Source organism: Heptranchias perlo, chromosome 29 (assembly GCF_035084215.1).
Source record: "Heptranchias perlo isolate sHepPer1 chromosome 29, sHepPer1.hap1, whole genome shotgun sequence".
Taxonomy (NCBI): domain Eukaryota; kingdom Metazoa; phylum Chordata; class Chondrichthyes; order Hexanchiformes; family Hexanchidae; genus Heptranchias; species Heptranchias perlo.
In genome coordinates this window covers 25,465,667-25,487,685 of record NC_090353.1, presented here as the reverse complement: position 1 = coordinate 25,487,685, position 22,019 = coordinate 25,465,667, and the positions used below count along the sequence as shown (strand labels likewise).

The 22,019-nt window shown below is 43.3% G+C and overlaps 1 protein-coding gene across 5 annotated transcripts in view; it reads right to left on the bottom strand.

Annotated features, from left to right (window-relative positions):
• LOC137299528 (rho GTPase-activating protein 45-like) overlaps window positions 1–22,019 on the bottom strand; it is a 178,131-nt gene that overhangs the window by 45,377 nt on the left and 110,735 nt on the right. For all 5 annotated transcript variants that reach the window (XM_067968335.1, XM_067968336.1, XM_067968332.1 and 2 more), the window contains exons 4-10: window positions 18,930–19,014; window positions 15,534–15,606; window positions 10,774–10,849; window positions 9,002–9,139; window positions 7,741–7,805; window positions 6,397–6,507; window positions 4,109–4,189 (exon numbers count right to left, since the gene is read on the bottom strand). In XM_067968335.1, coding sequence (XP_067824436.1) covers window positions 4,109–4,189; window positions 6,397–6,507; window positions 7,741–7,805; window positions 9,002–9,139; window positions 10,774–10,849; window positions 15,534–15,606; window positions 18,930–19,014 — 629 coding nt within the window. The remainder of the gene's footprint in view (window positions 1–4,108; window positions 4,190–6,396; window positions 6,508–7,740; window positions 7,806–9,001; window positions 9,140–10,773; window positions 10,850–15,533; window positions 15,607–18,929; window positions 19,015–22,019) is intronic.

The window sequence follows — 22,019 nt, the reverse complement described above, 5'->3', positions numbered from 1 at the left end:
CCCCAGTCCCAACTGTGGCTCCCGTACTTTATGCTCAATAACTCCCATTGGCTAACAGGTAGTTCTCCATTTTTGACTCATTCAAACCAGGAATATCCCAGGTTCAATTGCTGGTGTGTCCTGATTTCAGCCAGGGCAGTGGTAGTGGCGCCACAATTGGTCACACCCATCCAGGGATCAGGAAGGGAAAATTGTCCAAGCTTTCCACTCCTGATCACTGTTCAATGCTACCTCTGTTGACATGTGCACAATGGGCTTGGTTAAGATGTAACCCAAAGTCAAATAGTCTGCTGGCATTCCTCATCAGGATTCACATGTTGCAATGACCACTTATGCCACGTAACGGAGGGCATAAGTGCTCCTGAAAGCATATTGCAGCAAGGGAGTCAATGCCTTCAGGGGGTAGGGGAGGGAAGAAAATTGGAGAGAAAAATAAACATGATTCTGCCTAACTGGAAATGGAGGAGTGTTTGGGGGATATTATGGTCTACATTGCAAACGTTACCCAATTTACAAATGTTGTACCGTTTTTCCAAATTTGAGAACTGGGCAGAGAGGGACAAAGGGTGGAATTTGATAAAGACCCTGACCGTGAAATGGCGGCTCACATTGCGAAATGTAGATACTTTTAGCTTGGGTCATAGTAAGTGCAGGCTCAACTGCCAGCAGTCTGAGTATTTCCTGTGCACTTCCTCTGTCTGTAGCACAATTTCATAAGGAACCCATTTCCTGCAGTTGCTTTATCTGATACCTACTGTTAGTGTAGCTGATCGGCACAGGAAAATGGCATCTTCAAAGCTCCACTACTCCCTTCTGTGGTCGGTGTGGGTCAATTTTAAACAATGAAAGCCTCATTTCATGTCACCTTTATGTTATTTTTAATAACTATTTTGAAACATAAGCTCATACAACATATTTTCTTTTATGAAATTTTTAATTAGAAACATGTCTCATCAGTTATTGCATGTGAAAATAATGGGCCCTGTGATTATCAAAAATGAAGGAAAAAGCAGAAGGGTGTGGTTCTTGAGTGTCTTTTTTAATTTATTAAAATGATGTACACAGACTGTTCTCACAAACCCTTGCAGAGTTAGTCACATGCCTGCTGGGCCGACTCAGTAGAGAGCAAGGGCCCTTCGAGCACACAACTCTCTCTACTAGCTGCAAGGAGGTGTAGTCTCCATTGTGGCTGAAACATTTATAGGATATCTCTCAATTGGCACAAGGGATGTTCAACCTCTGTCTGAAACTGGGAAAATAGAAGATGGTGTGCAGCCTCTTCCTAGAATCTCACTCAACACAAGCACCACCCCCCACCCCCACTTCCAATGCCCAAGCCAGGTACCAGGAGCAGAAAGCAGACCATCCTAGGAGGACTGCAGAAAAGATGGTGGCCTTTCCCTCCAGCAGCAGTGCTTATGTTGCTGCTGGCATCCAGAGGTCCTGGTGGAAGGGAAATAAACCAGCAGCAATGGCCTACCTGAAACCAGACAAGGGGGTGACCCCCTACCAACAGTGCTACTATTTGGGCAGGACTCCCAACAACAACAACTTGCATTTATATAGCGCCTTCAATGTAGTAAAACGTCCCAAGGCGCTTCATACGAGCATTATCAAACAAAATTTGACATTGAGCCACATAAGGAGATATTAGGACAGGTGACCAAAAGCTTGGTCAAAAAGGTAGGTTTTAAGGAGCATCGTAAAGGAGAGAGAAGGAGCAGCTTAAAGGAGGCGAGAGAGGTAAAGAGGCGGAGAGATGTAGGGAAGGAATTCCATAGCTTAGGGCCTAGGCAGTTGAAGGTACTGCCACCAATAGTGGAGCGATGAAAATCAGGGATGCGCAAGAGGCCAGAATTGGAGGACCGCAGAGATCTCAAAGGGTTGTAGGGCTGGAGGAGGTTACAGAGATAGGGAGGGGTGAGGGCATGAAGGGATTTAAAAACAAGGAAAAAAACTTCAGGGACCAAGACCAAACAAATTTCTCCAACTCGTATGCATACATAACTGCCAGCTTATGCACTGCTGTACCAAGAACCCTACCATAACCATGTTCTCTTCGCACAGGTGCCATTATGGATGCACTTTCTTGAAACTTTGAGTTAAAAAAATTAAAAACGATTCAACCCTCCAGTAACTCAGTGGTGCTGAGTTTATCCAGTGAGTAGTTGAGTCATACAGACCAGGAATGTCCCAGCTTTGATACCTCAGTTAGCTGATATCAGCCAGGGTAGCGGTACCTGCAGTTGGTTTTAGCGTCCTGTGTTTAGGAGAGTGAAAATGAGCCCGAGTTCCTGCTCTGGATGCTCAGGATCCCCGCTGGAAGTACGCATGTGTGGACAGCAGGCGAGAACAGGATTGTGCTCTGTGCTCTATCAAAGTTCAGATGTGAAGAATGGACACTTGGACAAGAAGAGGAGGTTGATTAGCACAGTGGAAATGTTCACTGACAGGAGGTCAATGCCTCCCCGAGAAGGGGGAAAATTGGTGAGAAAAAGGGAAAAATATGTAGCAGAAATACTGGCCTACATTCCCCTCCCTAACCCAGTGGTGCGGAGGCTAATCGTGATCACCTTGGCTGACACCGGCTAATTTTATTAGTTTAAGTTTATTGAGTATAATGGGCCTACATTCTCTGGAGTTTAGAAGAATGAGAGGTGATTTCATTGAAACATATAAGATTCTGAGGGAGCTTGACAGGGTAGATACAGGGAGGTTGTTTCCCCTGGCTGGAGAGTCTAGAACTAGGGGGCGTAGTCGCAGGATAAGGGGTCGGCCATTTAGGACTGAGGTGAGGAGGAATTTCTTCACTCAGAGGGTTGTGAATCTTTGGAATTCTCTACCCCAGGGGGCTGTGGATGCAGAGTCGTTGAGTATATTCAAGGCCGAGATAGATAGATTTTTGGACCCTAGGGGAATCAAGGGATATGGAGATTGGGCGGGAAAGTGGAGTTGAGGTCGAAGATCAGCCATGATCTTATTGAATGGCGGAGCAGGCTCGAGGGGCCGATTGGCCTACTCCTGCTCCTATTTCTTATGTTCTTATGATCTACTTGAATGGCAGAACAGGCTTGAGGGGCTGAATAGCCTACTCGTGTTCCTATGTTCCTAACTCACTTACTTTACAGCACAACTGCTGAAGTCAGAGCTGTCATTGGTGAAAGTAGCATCAATCAGAACGGTATGCCTTTAGAAAGAATTAGCTATAGTTAGCTATAGCTTCCCTGATGGCTCATCCAGTTTGTCCAGTGAATAATTAAGTGATACAGATCAGGAAAGACCCAGGTTTGCTCCCTGGTGATCTCAGGTGTTACGGTCAACTATAATTGGCCTCAGTACCCTTGAGTTTCTGAAGAGGAAAACCATTCAGGCTTCCTGTTCCTGGTCACTAGGACTATCAGGACTCCTGATAGAATTGACCAAATGTGAAGCTCGGATGAGGATAGAATCACACTTGGCTTTCAAGCGCCTCGTGGTTGAATAGGTTGCCAACATTCACAGCCAAAGCTCACACATGAATAATAGATACTTGGACAGGCTACTGGAGTCCTCAGGGTTGTATTGCGGCAAACAGTCAGAGAGAAGGAGAAGGGAGAAAACTGGCAAAGAGAAAATAGAATAACTGCAATGTAAAAGAGCAAATAATAAGGGGGCGAATCAAAAAAATACAGAACTGAAAATTCTTTTGCTAGGCAGTGTCTATATTCTATTTCTATAACTGAGGGCTGTCCAAACCTTAGCAGGAGAGAGATGGATCAACTGGTAAAGTAGGTTGTTGATTTATACCATTCCAAAAAAAAATCTAAATGAATTGCATTTGAGATCTAACCATTGTAAATACTTTACACAGAAAGCACAGTAAATATATATATCGCTTTCAAATCAGGAATCCAGCAACGGATGAGGTGGATTTCATTTTCAATTATCGGTGGATTTACTCCAAACTCTTAAAACTTTATATCTGGGAAAGACGGGCAGAAAACAGCACACTGTAAAAACCCAAGCATGACAGTGAAACAGACCTCCTCCACTTAAAACTTACAAATATATTTCAATACTAAGCGACTTTTAGAACATAAGTAATTCAGTACATGACAGTTTCTCGTACCAGCTTCCTCTGTGCTCGGTGCCACAGTTCTTTAATTTCTTTTCTGCGTTTTTCATGATCCAGTCTTCTTCCAGCTAACGGCTGTGTAAAGAAAGAACAATCACACAAGTTCAGGGTGAATAGCCCCTTACACATGTTACTGAATATAATGCTGTAACAGAATCAGTAGAAGTATTGGCCTGAAATTCCAGCTAGGGTCAAAGTGTAAACCCGGAGGATCTCCGGATTGGGCGGGCAGAAAATTGGGGCCGAACTCAGAACTGCCAGGGTTCTGCCTTGTTTCTTCTGCCCTGCCATTTACTGGTGGGTGGAGATCGTGGACCCACAGAGGGGGTGCGGCAGGCGGGCATGGTTAGGAACGGTCCCAGCAGTCATGGAAGTGGATCGGGGGGGAGGGGGCAGACACAATTGCAGTTGAGGGAGGGAGGAAGCCTCCTGCTCCTCCTGGCCCACAAGGAAAACTTTTAAAATAAGTAACGCTTACCTTCTCAGCCCTTGGCCTGCTGCTCCTTGGCTCCCGGTGAATGCGTGACATGCAGTAAAAATATCGTCAGGGTCTGAATGACCTCATCAGACTATTGCATCTCAATGAGGCCCTCGTCTGCATCTGGCTGTCTAAAACACGCCTGTTAAAATGGCGCGTGGCCGCTGCCACGATTTTAACACCCCCCGTGCACCACGTTCTCATCGGGTGTGAGGGATTAAAATCAGGGCTCTATAGTTTGTTGGCTTTTGGGTTGGTCTGAACTGACAATGATCCCAAATCAGTAATTCATTTCTGACAGGCAGATTATGAACTACACACACTGCACAACTCACACTGAGGGGACAAGTAAAATAACTGAATGATTGCTGGTCCCTATTTGACTGAGAGAATGCGAGTACAAACTTAATAAGCTTCAAGCAACAGTAGTGATTAAATGATGTCTCCATCTCCCACAGACTGGTGAATATTTGGAAGGATTAACGGAGAAAGCAACTAATGCTAAACCAAAAAGAGCTGGATAATTTCTTGGTTAAAATTCGGATTGAAGGCTATTGGGATAAGTATTGGCAAAAATGATCAAATATTACAAAATATTCCATAAGTCCCAATGCAAATTAGACTTTTGGCGGATAAGACGTGTCCAAACAATTCTCCCTGGTAGAGAACTCCTTGACATTCAATGAAAGGCTTCCTTTGGCCCATGTGCTAGATCCAGGACCAAGCTGTCAGGTGGATCTGTGGCAAAATGGGAAATGGCTGTGTAAAAGACCTCCAGCCTATACCAACCTGTCACTGAGCACTCTAAAGCCTCATTAAATGCATGTCTCTTTACAAAGCCCCTCACAGAAGGAGCTGGATTAAGCAGCTGGTGACAAGTAAGCCTAATATGTGGCACTGGATTTGGATGTCTAGAACATCAAGGTGGCTGGCACATTGTAAGCTGCTTTGTATACGTTTCCTCATCATGCTGAGAGCATGCGTCCAGCGTAGAACTGATAAGGAAACATTCAAATGTGGAATGACGGCTGCTGGAAAGTGTTACCTGGAAGTTGGGTATGAGAACATGGACTCATATATCCAGGGTCTGGTATCTATCATAGTGGGGTTGCAGAGTGGTAAGTAACCACTTCTCAAGTGTAGCAGCTCCCACAGGTTGAGCCACTCTTCGACATGGCAATGATGTATTTCCATGTTGTGGTCAGGAGGATGGTGGCACTGAACTCACACATTTTATGGGATGTTGTGCTGCTCACCATGCCACTTGATAGGAGTTCCTGGTACCTCCTGTCCTCCTGATGAAGGAAGGGAACCCCCCCCACCGCCCTCTCCTGCTGAGGTATTTTCTCAGCTTTTGCTCCCCCAGCTCCATTCCCTCTCCGTCCCCTTCCCCATCCCCCAACATCTTTCCCACATCCTCTTTCCCACTCCGCTCCTTTCTCCCACCTTTTCCCCTCCCCTCCTTTCTCCCTCTTCTCACTCCCCTCCACTCTTCTTTCCCCTCCCACCCATCCCCTCTCTCTTTCCTGTCCTCTCTGGTGCCTGGGTCTAATTATCCTGCACCTGCTAACTCTGCTTGACCTGAATACTGCACTTGGTCTTGATTCCCTGTGTGCAATGCTACAGGAGATGGACTGGTATAAAATAAATTTTAACTTTACATATTTACAACAACCTAATAGGCCCTTATTACAAAATGCGTGTAATTTTAAGAAATAGTCTTTAATTTCCTCCGAGAACACCTGGACGATAATGGTGGACCTATTCTAATTTATGGATTCCTGGCCTAACTGTATCTGGTTACCTGGAGGAAGGTTTGGTTCTGGAGGATGTTGATTCCTTGCGTCACGCTGTGTCCGTATTCCAGGTCCTGCTCCAGTGCCAGTGAGTAGATTGACAGAAAGGGCACGTGATACTAAGGAGACACAGTAAAAGGTAAAAATGTTGAAATAGAAGTCACTTAAAGGGAAACACTGAATTAAGTATTAAGCTGTAATGTATGAAATAGTGTTTCCACTGTACAGCCAGACGAGAGCTCATACAACAACGACACTGCGATTGGACATATGTGCTGCTCAGTGGTCCTAAAGCTTAAATCAGAGGACTGTGCCAGGAAATCCCAGTAACTCTCTTCACTTTCTTTAATTTTAGTGCTTCTACGGCAGGTGGCGGGAGCAGAGAGGACTAGGGCCTCTGACAGGAAGGATTATTCTTAGATAATTAGGTTGAAAGATTATAGTGTACATGGCACAGGTTTAGTTAATTGAATGTAAATCCAAATTAAATATATACCATTTGAAATGCTGTTGCCACTCTGAATTAATTTTGGAATAAGTTCAGTTTGTTTCTTTTGTTTGTTCTTGGCATGTGGGCAATGCTGCCTAGGCTGCATATATTACCCATCCCTAGTTGCCAATGAGAAGGTGGTGGTGGGCTGCCTTCTTTAACTACTGCAGTCCTTGTGGTGGTGGTGTCTCATGATGATGTTAAGTGGGAATTCCAGGATTTTTTGACTCAGCGATGATCAAGGAACAGCAGTGATATATGTCCAAGTAAGGATGGTGTGTGACTTGGAGGGGAACTTGGAGGTGATGGTGTTTCTGTGATGTTGTTCTTTTGTTCTTCTTGGTATTAGAGGTCAGAGGGGTGGGAGGTGCTGTTGAAGTAAGCTTGGTGAGCTCTCTCAATTACATAGAATTACAGACAATTTACAACACAGAAACAGGCCATTCGGCCCAACTAGTCTGTGCCGATGTTTATGCTCCACACGAGCCTCCTCCCACTCTACGTCATCTAACCCGATCTGCATATTCTTATTTTCCTTTCTCCCTCATGTACTTACCTAACTTCCCCTTAAAGGCAGCTATGCCATTCGCTTCAATTGGATTCATCTCGGAAGTAAAAGTCTCAACATGAATCATACGACTGCCGTATGAAGCAGAGTTAGAGACACAACATAATGAAACATACACTATCTATGGTTCAGTATTTGTCATCACATTCAACTACTGTGTGTGAACAAATCCTGATGTTAAGTGAATTATAAATCAGCTTCTTTAGTGCAAATTCAAATTCAGCAGCAAGTACAGCCCCACTTTCGATACAGCTCTATTTATTTATGCGCACACCAGTTTCCTCATGTCCTTACCTCTTGTGTGATAGCATGTCTACAGGTATGGATCAGCTTTGTCAGCCCTTTGGCAAAGTCCATTTCTGCACAAAATCATAAAATACTATTGTCATAATCTGGAAGTTTGGAATGACATGGCAGTTTTTCTATCTTCTAGCACTTTACATGGATAGCTTTTCATTGAAACCACTCACTGTCAAACACTGATAATCATCAATAACTGAAGAAAACAATGAGGCACTGGGGAAAGTCAAATGGCAGGAGTGCCAGAGCCCTGATTCTAGTGTTTGAATCTGCCTGTAACGATCAGTTGAGATTTGTCGGATCTCATTCAGACCATTAGATGGAAGTAAGACAATCCCTCTTGGGCCCCTACCTCAGCCAATCTGCTGCTGGAACTTTCATTTATGCCTTTTTCATCTCCAGATTCAACTATTCCAATGCTCTCCTTACCCCTCTCCCATTCTCCAGCCTCCCTAAACAATAGCAGCTCAACCAAAGCTTCCTGCCCGTAACCTACTCTGTTACAAGCCTTGCTCGCCTATCACCCCTATACATTGGCTCCTGATCTCCCAATGCCTCAAATTTAAAATTCTCATCTTTGTGTTTAAATTCCCCTTTTGCATGACCCCTCTTCATCTTTATAACCTCCTCCAGTGCTACAATCTCTCTCACCCCTGAAATCTCCATTGCTGTATCTCTGGCCTCTTGTGCAGCTCTCCTCTCTTCTTCCCACCATTGGTGGCAAAGACTTTAGCCACCTAGGCCCTAAGTTCTGGAATTCCCTCTCAAAACCCCTCAACTTCCATCTCTTCCTTTAAGACCCTTCTTAAAACTCAACTCTTTGACTAGACTTTTAGTCACCCCTACTAATATCTCTTTCTTTGGCTTGGAATCCATTTCTTTCCTTACACATTTGTCATGCACATTGGGATGTTTTTCTATGTTAAAGATGCTATATAAATGCAGGTTGTCGTTGTTAGAAAGAAATGTAATTTCCCTTAGCTAGTGAGAACTTATTATAAAATCCAGTATGTTGGTTGCACTAGTGTAAAACTTGCACTTGATCTCCAACCTCTATCAAGTCCAAATTGCTCGGGCACCTCTGGGTATTGACTAAGGTTGCAAATGACATTTTGATGATAGTGACCAATAACACCATGGAATTCGGACGTGCCAATCAGAAAATACACATTGAATGAACTGACTTCAGTGCTATATGTCTCTTTGTCTTAAGGCCACAATGACTATGACTGGAACAAACTCAGCACCCCCTCACCCAAAGCTGTTCTTTTGTCCAGGTAGTTGATCAGATCTTTCATGTACTTGGAGACAGTTTTGGCATATTGCAAAGCAGCTTCAACACCGCCCTCAGATCTCTGAAGTATTATGTCCACTTCTTCTGCAGAAAGGCTGCCTGTAATCCAGATATAAAAGAGGTGAGAAACAAGACATCTTTTACTTACAGTGCTACAGGTAAAAGTAATCAATTTGTAATAGGTTTCATATGGATTGTGTGGGATGTTTCGTTCCCTGACATATTTAACCACTTTTCCTCTTCTCCGTGCCTGGGGGATGCTCAATTCTCAGGTGCAGTGAAGAGGATAAAGGGGTAGAGACTCATATCAAGTCTCTGCTCCTACTACTCTATGTCTGAATTGCCAGATAGATGGAGCTTGGCCTGTGCCTGAAGTAGACAGGCCCAGTGTAAGAATTCAGATGAGGTGAGAGGATGAATTCCTAGCTTCCTGCCTCAGTTTGCTTTGTGTGGGACCAAGTAGAGGGGGCAACAAGGCTTCCGGGTTACACTGGGATCCCCTATGGATCGGAGGATCTGCTGGGGTCCCTGGAACACCCCAAAGATTTTGCAGGAAAGTTTGATTTTAGTCATTTCAACCCCCGCCCCCCCCCCCCACCCCGTGACAATCTTCGGAGCCTTCTGGCTTCGCTCTCCAGCAATAGCCAGAAGGTCCCAATGCCAATGGTCAGATGGTCGGCTGCAGACCTCTCAGGCCTGCTGCAAAGCTCCTGTTTCCGTCACCGGATCCCAGTGCAAGACGCAGCTAGAATGGAGGTGTGCAAATAGCCTGGGACAGGAAACTTGGGTGCAGCTCTGGAATTACAGGTGCAGCACACCTGTAAGGTGCCTAGCGAAGAGGGCAGAGAAAAATCTACCCTCTTTTATTCGTTTTCAAATGTCCAACACAGTGCCACCTACTGCAAGTTCCAGGAGGATGATTTTCTGCAACAGTTTTGTTTGATAAAAGGGGTCCATTGTCGAGGACGGAAATCCATTTTCTAAATATTCAATTAGACTTCCTAGGCTATGAACAGTGGATTTGACTGCACCTGCCAGTACTTATTTTCCTTAACTATAGTTTTTCAACATCAACAACTTGCATTTATATAGCGTCTTTAACGTAACAGAACATCCCAAGGCACTTCACAGGAGTATAATTGGACAAAAATTGGCACCGAGAAGAAGACATTAGGACAGGTGAAAGAGGTGGGTTTTTAGGAGTGTCTTAAAAGAGAGAGAGGTGGAGAGGCGGAGAGGTTTAGGGAGGGAATTCCAGCGCTTAGGGCCTAGACTGCTGAAGGCACGGCCACCAATGATGGGCTGAAGGAAATGGGAGATGGAGAAGAGGCCAGAATTGGAGGAACGCAGTGTTGTTGGAGGATTATAGGGCTGGAGGAGGTTATAGAGATAGGGTGGGGCGATGGCCATGGAGGGATTTGAGCATGAGGATGAGAAGAGAAGCAATTGCAGGAGATTCTCTGGCTATGACTGGATAGGTACGAGTGGAACCAGGCGAGTGCAGTACCACTCAGCTGGACAATGGAGGAGAGGCGTTAGAAGAGGATGGTGTGGTCCACTGTGTCAAAGGCTGCAGATAGGTCGAGAAGGATGAGGAGGGATAGTACATCATGGTCACAGTCACATTGGATGTAATTTGTCTCATTCTTATATGTCACTCATTCCTTTATGCTTTCAGAAAAATGATTCAGTGTTTAATCTATGCTGACTAAAAGCCACCGAATGTATATTACCTGAATCGCCGAACTCATCCTTCATTTGTATCATATCGCCTTGTGCAGCAATTCCACCACACAGATTCTCCATTGACTGAAAACATACACAAAGAAAATAAGACTCCATTAGTGCATTGATGAACAAACCAAGTGGCCAGGACAGGTGATCAATGTAGACTTTCAGCTCATCTTCTTAGAACAACCATCATCAACTAACAGGAATGAGGAATATTCCAAGGCGTTTCATTATGTGGGAGCCTGAGGTTTCGATCAGCTACAATATTGATGACAGCCTTATTACAAGATGCAAAACATTAAGATTGCAGTTTTAGTCCGGTACTTCATTCAGGTTCTGCCTACACTGTCTGAACCCTTGCCTTCACTAAATAAAACTGCACCGCTGCTAAAACGCTATTAAAGTTATCGCATCCTTTTTTTCCGATAACTTACAAAGGGACAATGACAGTAAAATTTCAATTCATGTTTTGCTTTAGTTTAACTTGAACATTCTTGCATTCTGACACAGCAGCTATTTGCCTTAATAAACAATACCAATACTTATACCAGCAATAGATAATACTTTTTGTGTAGACGCTATGCAGAGAAAATCTAAAAAACATAATCACCCAGGACAAGTAATGCAGTAACAAGTAACGCTTTGTACAGCTCAATGGAATAATATGTTGCCATTACAGGCATCAAGGATTCTCCAATGGATCAAGGCAACTTATGCTGTAAAATCCTGGGCTCTCTGAATAAATGGTTTGTTGGTGGGGACATGAGATCCCACTTTGGTTTGAATTTTCAGTTCAATTTGACTTGAGTTGAGCTCAAGGTTTCAAACTGAAGTCCAGATCTGAACCACTGAAACTACCCAGCGAAGTCTAACTCTTCCAACAAAGGCTCCCATCTAAATCGTGAACCTTTCTTTCTCTTTGAGTTGTTGGTTGACTGCTGTGTATTTCCATAATTTTCAGCTCTTCTTTCAGATTTCCAGCATTTGTAGTTTTCCTTATTCTCTCTGTATAGTAAAAGCCAAACCTGGCTGAGCTCCAAGTTTAGGATAGGTGGAAATTCCTAATTCTTCACATACACGGGCAAACACACACACACATCACACAGAGATATACACACCCAGACACGCACACACGCACAGAGGTATACACAGCCTGACAGGCACACACGCAGAGATGTACATAGCCAGATACTCACCACACACAGATATACACACCCAGATACGGACACACACATGCAGATATACACACAGATACAACTCATAAAACTTGCCAAGTTCAGGAAAGCTTTCCTTTTCAGCAAATCTATACTCATCCTTACCTGCTAGTAGATGATGTGTAGGGTTAAGAGTCAGGCAGATGTTAATGATCAACCTCTCTATATTTAGAGTATCGTTCTTGTGTCTTGCAGTACAGATGTTATTTCTACTCTCCCACTCTCTTTCTCCTGCCTTTCAACTCTACAGAGCTACTAGATTACACTCTCGAGGCAGCTGGTAACGGCCTGCCCCTGACAGTTAAAGAGAGCACATCATCCTTTAGTGGAGCATTTGGAGACTGCTTCAGTTGGAATATCCAAGAGTAAAACTTGTGTTGCAAAGTGACCCTCACCACATGGGGAACAAGTGTGGAAAATCAAACAAAAATAAAAATAAAATAAAATGAACTTGCATACACCAGACCAAAAACAAATATGTTTTTGCAAAAAACACTCAGCCCTTCACCCCGGAGAAGAAATGGTGTTTCAATTTTTAGTGCACCAAGAAGGGTCGTTTTCTCTCTGACAAAATTCCTGTCTGCTAGATATATTCGAATAGTCTGGTGCCTTGTGGCTAAATAAAATTGGTAAGAACAGGGTCGACACACATGGAAACCAAAAGTGGGTTTGGGGCCAGAAAGATCAGACATTTTGCACTTTTCAAGCAACAATACAAAAGTACATTCTGCATTTTAATTTTATACTTCATCAACAGACAAGTTCACTTATATACAGGTCAACATGCAATTACTAAAGGTACCAGTATCTATCACTGACAACAACTCATTGTGAATACTCTCCTCACCTTAGAAAGCAGTAAGAGGTGTCATCCTGAGGTAAAGACTCTCTCTGTAGCTGAGCTCGTGACGCCAACCGTAGTCTGTGCTGAGTTAGCTGATCTCAGCCAGGACAGTTGTAGGGGTGTTAGAATTGATCTCAGCACCCCTACTTCTGACCCCTACCCAGTGACACCACTGGTAAAGTTGGGCTCGGCTATTAATGCCCTCTGTGATCAAATTACTGCCTTGTTTCCTACAGTAATAATGACCACTTGGGTGAAATACCAGAAGGCGATTGCCACTTGTGGAGCTGTACCTCAGCAAGGAGTAAATACTTTCTGAGGAGAAACGGAAAGGAAGCAGCAAGGGTGTCACCATCTTATCTTTGTAATAACGTGAAACATTGAAAGAACATCTTGACCAAAGCAGGCTGTAGTTTATTTTATGTTGCTGTAGTTTGGACAAAGAGACTGTGAAAGGACACACTGTACCTGAACTGTTAGTTAAGTGTGGCCATAGTAGCTGACATTATTTAGTCAGCTGAGTAGGATAGTTTGTTGACGACACTACTAACTTCTTAAAACAAAAGTTTAATTTATTTCTAACTTACTGAAAATACTCCAGCTTTTGGAAACTTCACAGAGTCACATCAAAAAATTAGAAAAAATATTTACTGCAGGACTGTAAAACAATTGGCGTAATGTCACAATGTCATCACCACTAGGCTGCCTGAACTCCCAGAGCCATGGTCCAATGGTGTCATTTCTGTAGAATTCCTCGGATCATGGTCCAAAAATGTCACATCCATCCTACTTTGTGCATCTCTGCCTCAACCGTGTGACATTGGCACCTGTTTTTTGTTCCTCCATCTTTGGAGCTGCAACCAGTAAACAAACAACACCAAGAGGAACAACATCCCTCTTCTGGCACCGTGTTCCGACGGGTGCTTCTGTCTTGCTACTTAAGAATAAATTCCAGTTTGGAGATTTGGCAATGACTTCACAACTCATCCCTAGCTTGTGGCTTGCGACAAGAGCAATTGTGGCTTTACCGCCAGGGAGAGGAATTGGGGCTAGGAAAGGCCCAAAAAGGTAAGTCTTTTTATTTTTTTTTACTTTCCTGGTGGGGCCAGAAGGAACAGGAATGCTCCTCCGTGCCCCATCAGCAAAGTTTTGTCCTTCATTGCCCCGGCGCCTCCATCCCCTCCCCCCCCGCCCCACTCCTCCCTGATCTACTTACCTGAGTGATGGGGACTGTTCCTTCAGTCCCCAGTGGCAACCTCCTGCACCAAACATTGTGCTCCTGCCTGCTGGCCAGCTGCCACTTCCCACCAGTTTCGAGCAAGAAACTGACCGGTGGCATGCAGATGAGGCCCAGGAGTTAAATTGTCCTGGGCCTCACGCCACCGAGGTTGGGCTGGTTTGCCCCCATCTCAGTTCCACCAGTCTGATTCCCAATCAGTGCCGTAATTCAAAACTAAATCCTAAGGACACGTTTACAGGCACATATGGTAGAGTAATGTAATAATTTTGCTATCAGTATAACTTCAGCTAATCTGCGATAGCCCCTTTATCCTACACATGCAAATTCACCTTTCCAGTGAATATAATGCTATTTGAACAACAATAACTTGCATTTGTATAGTGTCTTTAACGTAGAAAAAATATCCCAAGCTGCTTCACAGAGGCATAATCAAAGAAATGGACCTCGAGCCAAGGGAGGGGTGCATAGGAGGCCAGAGTCAGGGGTTTGGGAGGGGGGGAGGTTGTGTAGGGCTGGAGGACGTTACACAGATATGATGTGGAGATGCCGGTGATGGACTGGGGTTGACAATTGTAAACAATTTTACAACACCAAGTTATAGTCCAGCAATTTTATTTTAAATTCACAAGCTTTCGGAGGCTTCCTCCTTCGTCAGGTAAATGTTACACAGATAGGAAGAGTTAAAAGGGACTTATGTATTTCACACTGAATGTTCAGCTGTAAATGGTGTGGAGTTGTTCTTTCCAAACATAATTCTGAGCAAAAGGCCCCACCTCTTGATGCTAGATCTTATCTCGGGTAAGTAACAGGATTTGCATCAGGCTAGTGTAAACATCTGATATGAATCTCCTATTGTCTTGTGGTGGGGAGAAGGCTTCAGGTTCTGTATTGGCTTGATAACTTGGTTGGGGTCTAATTAGTTCCCATTTAATGCTGTATCATTATTTGGCAATAATTAACTGTATGGAACAGAGGAAGATAAAATTACATTTCACCACTGAGATGTATTATAAAATATAAAGGTAACAGTTCTGTAGAAATAAGAACTGATTCTATTTGTGAAATATAACCCTGCATTGACCCAGACAAATCATGTTGTTATTTAATTACTTCATGTACATTAAAAAATTTGCACAGAGACATTAGGAGGTCACTGAGCTTCAAAATTAAAGACAATGCATCAGGAATAAATCCCTTTAATGCATAACATATGTAAGTATAAACCTTGGGAGATGGCACGCAGATTAGATCAATTTGATTAAAACTGAATGCCATCTTCGCAGAGGTAATTTACCATTCTAATGCTTCGAGACTCTTCAGCAAAAATAAGGGCCGCAAGGCCCACAATTTACAACGCTCTTCCAGAAATTAATTTATGAAGATTTAGACAAAGAACCTTTCATAAGTGGTTAGTGCATACACGCAAAGGTCTTTGTACTACACTGGCTCATTCCATGAACTCACCCTGCATTTATCTGTTGGTGGTAATGATAACAAAGTGCTGCTGTCCACCTCTCCCATGAGGAATTCCGAGACACTGCCAAAGAGGAAATAATGATTAGCCATCAACAAAACTCAACCTGTACATTTCTATTTGCTTCTTTTAAAAAAAAATCTCTTCCTACACATTGTTAGATTCACTTCCCTTCACCAAGACTCCAGCCAGAAAATCAAGCGGACACTTACTCCCAGACCCATGAGTGCTGCTTTATAACTAGTTACCAGGAGATACACAAGAGCAGCTCAGGTTGATTCCTCCTCTGAATCTATCCTCCCTGTAGTGACGAGCCTGCGCCTCCCCCAGAAAAGTGAGGAGGTGGGGGGCGTAATTATGACTTTGTGCAATCGTGTAAAACCGGTGATAGCGAATCGGCAGCCTGTTTTACATCTCTCCCGATTTTTATTTCCACAATGGATTCAATACGTTGGCACTACCTACTGTTTGAGGAACTCTTCTGGTACTTCTCCTCTAGTCCTTTTTGAAGTAAATTTACATCCATATTATAAGATCCCCAAATCACACGCACACAATTTCTAAATTTATACAGTTAAGAAAATATTATTTTGATGTCAGGAATTTTAACGGTCGTCAAAAGCAATCTGCCAGCATACTTTTCTCAGCTGTTCATGTGTTACTCAAATCTATACAGATCTGAATTTGAAAACATCTAGATTTCAACATGATTATAAAGCCGAGGTAAATATATCTGAAAGGAATGTGAACTGGGATTTGAAGTTTTTAGGAGTGACGCACAATATTTCAGTTAGGATGAACTTTTACGATTTAATCATATCAACCTACTGTATCTGAGTAGGTTATACTTCTGAATACTCGTACAGAATTTACTGAACAACGTGCAGAATTTACTGAAGAGCTCAGTGCTTCAAAGCAAATAATATGATGCTTTTGCAATCGCTTACTGAATTTGTCTGGAAATCTGACCCCCTTTTACATTATAAATGATTTGAACAGCTCCCCTTATGGGTTAACGCACTGCCTCTTGTGCTACTGAGCAGGGGGTTCGAGTGCTGTGGCACTTCATTACTTGCCCACTAACTCCACTTCTTACCTCCTTATTTATCGTGGAACCATTAGATTTTTCCAGCCACTTTTCTGCCCAAATTACTTCATAGAGAGAGGCTGAAATATGTATTAAAAAAATTCACAGTCTTTGTCAATGGGACCTACCGTCTCCTAAACCCGCCACGTCTGCCTCCTGCCTGATTTGCAGATGGACCTGGTGGTAGGAACAATCCTTGATTTCCTGTTATCATTAGCCACCCTTTGACCAGAAAGTACTCCCCTTTGTTTCCCTTTTTTGTCGTCTTTTTTTTAAATTCATTCATGGGATGTGGGTGTCGCTGGCAAGGCCAGCATTTATTGCCCATCCCTAATTGCCCTCGAGAAGGTGGTGGTGAGCCGCCTTCTTGAACCGCTGCAGCATGCGGTGAAGGTTCTCCCAGTGTTGCTAGGTAGGGAGTTCCAGGATTTTGACCCAGTGATGATGAAGGAACGGCGATATATTTCCAAGTCGGGATGGTGTGTGACTTGGAGGGGAACGTGCAGGTGGTGTTGTTCCCATGTGCCTGCTGCCCTTGTTCTTCTAGGTGGTAGAGGTCGCAGGTTTGGGAGGTGCTGTTGAAGAAGCCTTGGCGAGTTGCTGCAGTGAATCCTGTGGATGGTGCACACTGCAGCCACAGGGCGCTGGTGGTGAAGGGAGTGAATGTTTAGGGTGGTGGTGGGGTGCCAATGAAGCGGGCTGCTTTGTCCTGGATGGTGTCGAGCTTCTTGAGTGTTGTTGGAGCTGCACTCATCCAAGCAAGTGGAGAGTATTCCATCACACTCCTGACTTGTGCCTTGTAGATGGTGGAAAGGCTTTGGGGAGTCAGGAGATCAGTCACTTGCTACTTGGTCTACTCCAATTGATGTCCTGAATATTTTTATTGAAATAGTGAGCGCTATTGGTGTATGGAAATTTGCTAGAATGAGTTCAGGTTTTTGAGGCAATGAGCTGTGTTAACCTGCACAGACACAAATGGTGAAGCATCCCAGGTTGCACCGGACTGACCGTGGTAGAAGATAATGGGGGAAAAACGGTAAACAAGAAGTTGACTGGAGTTACTGGGCTGGAACCAATGCATAGCAATTCTTCTGACGGCTCCTATTTCAGTGAAGCTGCCACAGTATATAAACAGAGGGATGTCACAAACCACAGGCACTAATAAAGCCTGGGCACTCATGAAACAGTATAAAGCAAATGTGGATTACACCATATTTCATATTAGGGATGCGAACCCTCCAGGATTGCCCTGGAGTCTCCAGGAATTAAAAACTAATCTCCAGGTCACTGCTGTGAACAACCCAGGAGAAGAATCATAGGGACATTAAAAAAATTGTGTTTTTAAAAAACTTTTCTTTGAACACTTTTGTTCGTTAGTTATAAAAAATATCGGACATGAGTAAAAAGGCTGTTTGACAAGTCAGGAGTCATCCAATCAGGTAATAAAGAGGCTATTTGATTTCCAATTGGTGCAGGAAGGTGGTGCATCGCAAGCATGGCGTGTTGGTGACCAATGGCAGGAGTGTGGGGACCGGGCAGTTGGAGGCAGGCGGTCATGTGATGACACCTCCAGGAACAGGTCCAACCAGAGTCGGCAACACTATTCTATACCCACATAAAAATCACAAAAAACATTTGCAATATCCTTTAGACTTACAACTACCACAAACAAATATCAAAAATGTATATATCTTACTATTAAAAAGTTTTGTGTCTTTTTAATAAATGTACTAACATTGGATCTTTCTTTTCTCTCGGATTGGTCTGTGCTGAACACATGTTATTACCGGTCACTTGTCCAGCAGTGACCAATCAGAATGGAAAAGCAAAAGCAGAAAGAAAACAAAATAAAGGATGTGGGTTTGTACATCGCGTAACTACTGGTTCTGCGTCCATCTTTCACAGCTCCACCCTGCTCCTTGAATGCACAGGGTCCAGTCTATTTCCTCAGCCCACCTTGCCTCCTACCCACACCATATGTACCTCAAACTCACCCTCAGGTATTTGGGAATCAGGATAATGTTGACAGTGTCTGATTTGGGAGCACGGAGATATCCCACATACAAAGCCTGGACTCACTGTCACTCCACAACAATTCCGTGGTTATTTTTTTGAAAATACAGGCATTTGAGGGTCTTGAGTCAGTCACACAAACTTAGGGTTTAAGCAGTAGAATCTTAAATGATCATAAAAGATTTGATTGTGTTATTGCCTTGTGACTCTCTTCTACCTCCTTACCATGGTTCTGTTAGTCTCTTGTTGTTGTCCCTTGATCTCAGTCAATCAATGATTTACTTACTTGCTGCTAAATGCCACCGCCATTGTTTCAATTGCCTTCTCAAACTCGTTTTTATCATTTTCATTGTTGGATTCATAATGAAAACCTACAGAAAGAAGAGACAAGTGCTTTAACGGACACAGCTTTTCAGTAAAAATTATATTAAATGGAATTGGTGCTATTTTGGGGACAGAGAGTGAACAGTCTGGCTGTGCATCATGGTGATGTCACAAGCAAGCAACGCAGTGATGCTTTTCAATATTAATGACATCATCATGATGTGAGTTACATATTCACATTTCATGTTTTTGTAAAAATTACAAAAAACAATTTGCTCAAAACATTTCTGGAACGATAAGGGAGGCCCCTTTAAAGAAAGCACAGTAAATATTCATTAGCTAAACAAGAAATGTACAATCTGTTGGAGAGTCTACACTACTCCTGGTTTAGGTTTCAATCCAACTGAAATCCAACTCTCCCTGTCTCTTGAAAACTATAAATTCAATGAGCCGGGGTGGTTTTAATCCACTTGCAAGTTAGCAGAACTGTATTGAATCATCCTATCCCCAGTCAGTGACAATACTGCTGTTGAATGTCACAGAGACTTACAATGCAGCAAAACAGCTGGATCAGGGCATCGTCGGGAAAGAGGTCAGTCATGGACTTGTATGCACCTCCATCCATAAAATGATGCTGTTACATTAGTGTGAAAGAGATCTTCCGACACCTATCAGATCAGCAAATGATAGTTTGCTTCTTAATGGGGGAGTTTTAACATCCTCTTTATACTTATTCTAAGATCAGTTGACCATAGACTGAGGATTACACCAGAGAGCTTCTCGATCTGTGGCTGAGTACTTTGAACAGGAAGTACTCCCCCTTGTTCCCTTTTTTTGTCTACTTCTATTGATTTTCTGAATATTTTTATTTAAATAGTGAGTGCTATTGGCGTGTGGAAACCTGCTGGAGTGTGTTCAGGATCTTGATGCAATGGGCTGAGTTAACTTGCAGAACTGAAATGGCACAAATGCTGAAGCATCCCAGGTTGATGATCGTCGCTACAAATGTACATATTACACTGGCAACAGGGCTGGGAAGACCTAATATGGCAGGTTTACTGGGGCTCATATCAAAGAGTGACCTGTAAAGAGAGGTCATGTAGCCTACACTTTCTTCACAGAATTATTTGTATCTAAACATTCCTGTGTTTTTGAAGAGATAGAATTACACTGGCCCTGAAATTCTTTCCGGGGGCAGGTAGCGGGGGTTCTGTTGCAGTTACAACGAGAGTCCCATGGAACCTCTGCAGAATTTAGAGGGCCAACATCTTTAAGGCAATCTGTGTAACTGTGCCACCCTTCTCTATTCTGCAAGCTGGCAATGACTTACCTACTCAATTTAGTAAACAGTCCTCAGTAAAGAATCTGGTGAGGTGTGTTTGGACATTCCTGACAAAGTGATATTTTCACACAGTTAGAGCCTAAGATAAGCACAGTAAACTCATCATTAATCCTGTCTCTGAAACTAAGATCCCCAGAGGGGGTCTGAAGGCCCATCTGCACTCCCTTCGATTTATCAGGTTCCACCCTGTAATCTTCTCCCTCTTTGTGTAAATCAGGATTGTTCCGGGGGCCACTTTTGCTGTTGAATATTGAGCCATAAATCACAATTGGAGAAATGCACAGCAGCAAAGCTGAATTCTAATGCTGCTGGATTCTCTGAATAAGCCACATTTTAATATTCTGTAATTATTTTTATTGGGTTAGGTAAATCTTTTTATTTTGTTGGAAGGTTTCTTCAGAATGGGTTGCCAAGTTTATTCAATCTCACTCCAGTTTACAATGCAGGCTGCAGGCTTTCCATGTTCATTTACATGTGCTATCTGAGAACGGCAGCATTCCTTGTTGCCAAGAGACACCTGAGGAGATCAAAAGGTGTTCTTTGATTCCACTAGTGCGGCTGGGTTCTGGAAGTGAGGGCAATGCACAGCCTGCTGGCAAAACTGCTTGAGGAGGCCATTGCCCTGGGAGACCACTAAAAATGGATCTGCCCAACAGTCTGAGCTAATCCTGGCAGTTTTACATTTGCCTTGGAACTGGCTGCGCTATGAACTATGCTTCAGGAACTGGGCGGCATTAGTGTGGGTCTCATGCAATGTAAAAGGATTCCCTCCAATGTGGGACTAGGCACAAATCTCACAAGAAGAAAGGTTGGTTTTCATGTCTGTATAATACAATTGGGTAGGCTACCCATGGCTTTACACCGGTGGACTGGTTTCAGAGCGGAGTAGAAGCTGGATTCATTCTGGACTAACTTTGTATGTTTGTTGAGATGATGTGCGTACAGCTGGACTAACATATGGCTGTAGGACACATACTACTGTTCAGTGAGGATTAGTTGAGGCATTACAATTATTTATATCTCAAACTTATTTAACAGCACAGGTGGTATGGAACAATGGTTCAATGGCCACTACACCCTACCATCCCATGAGAAGGTGTTTATAGAGCTTTATGGGATTAGTGTTAATTTCCTGTGATTCAGCCTTTCCCAGGACAGTTTAATCATCATTTCCAATTGTAAGCCAATGTGATTTGTACCCACTGTTTTATTGACAGCTTAAATAAGCCCTTTTTTGACAGAGTAAACAGTATGAACTCAGTGAGCAGCAAGTTTCATACCAAAATTAGTGCCCCATCCTGCTTATTGCTATAGTAATACTATTACATAGGGACATTTTTATGCAACACAGTGAATGGGAAGTGCTGGATGGTAGAGAAAGCTCTCATCTAAGGTATTGGTCTATAAACAACAACAATAAACTTGCATTTATATAGCACCTTTAACATAGAAAAACATCCTAAGACATTTCACAAAGGCGTAATCAGACAAAAATGGACACCAAGCCAAAGAAGGAGATATTAGGAGGGGCATCCAAAAGCTTGGTCAAAAAGGTAGAATTCAAGGAGGGTCTTAAAGGAGGAGAGGGAAGTGGAAAGGCGGAGGGGTTTAGGGAGAGACTTTCACAGCATGGGGTCTAGATGACTGAATGCACGATCACCAAAGGTGGGGCGAAGGGAGGGGGGATGCACAAGAGGACAGAGTCGTGGG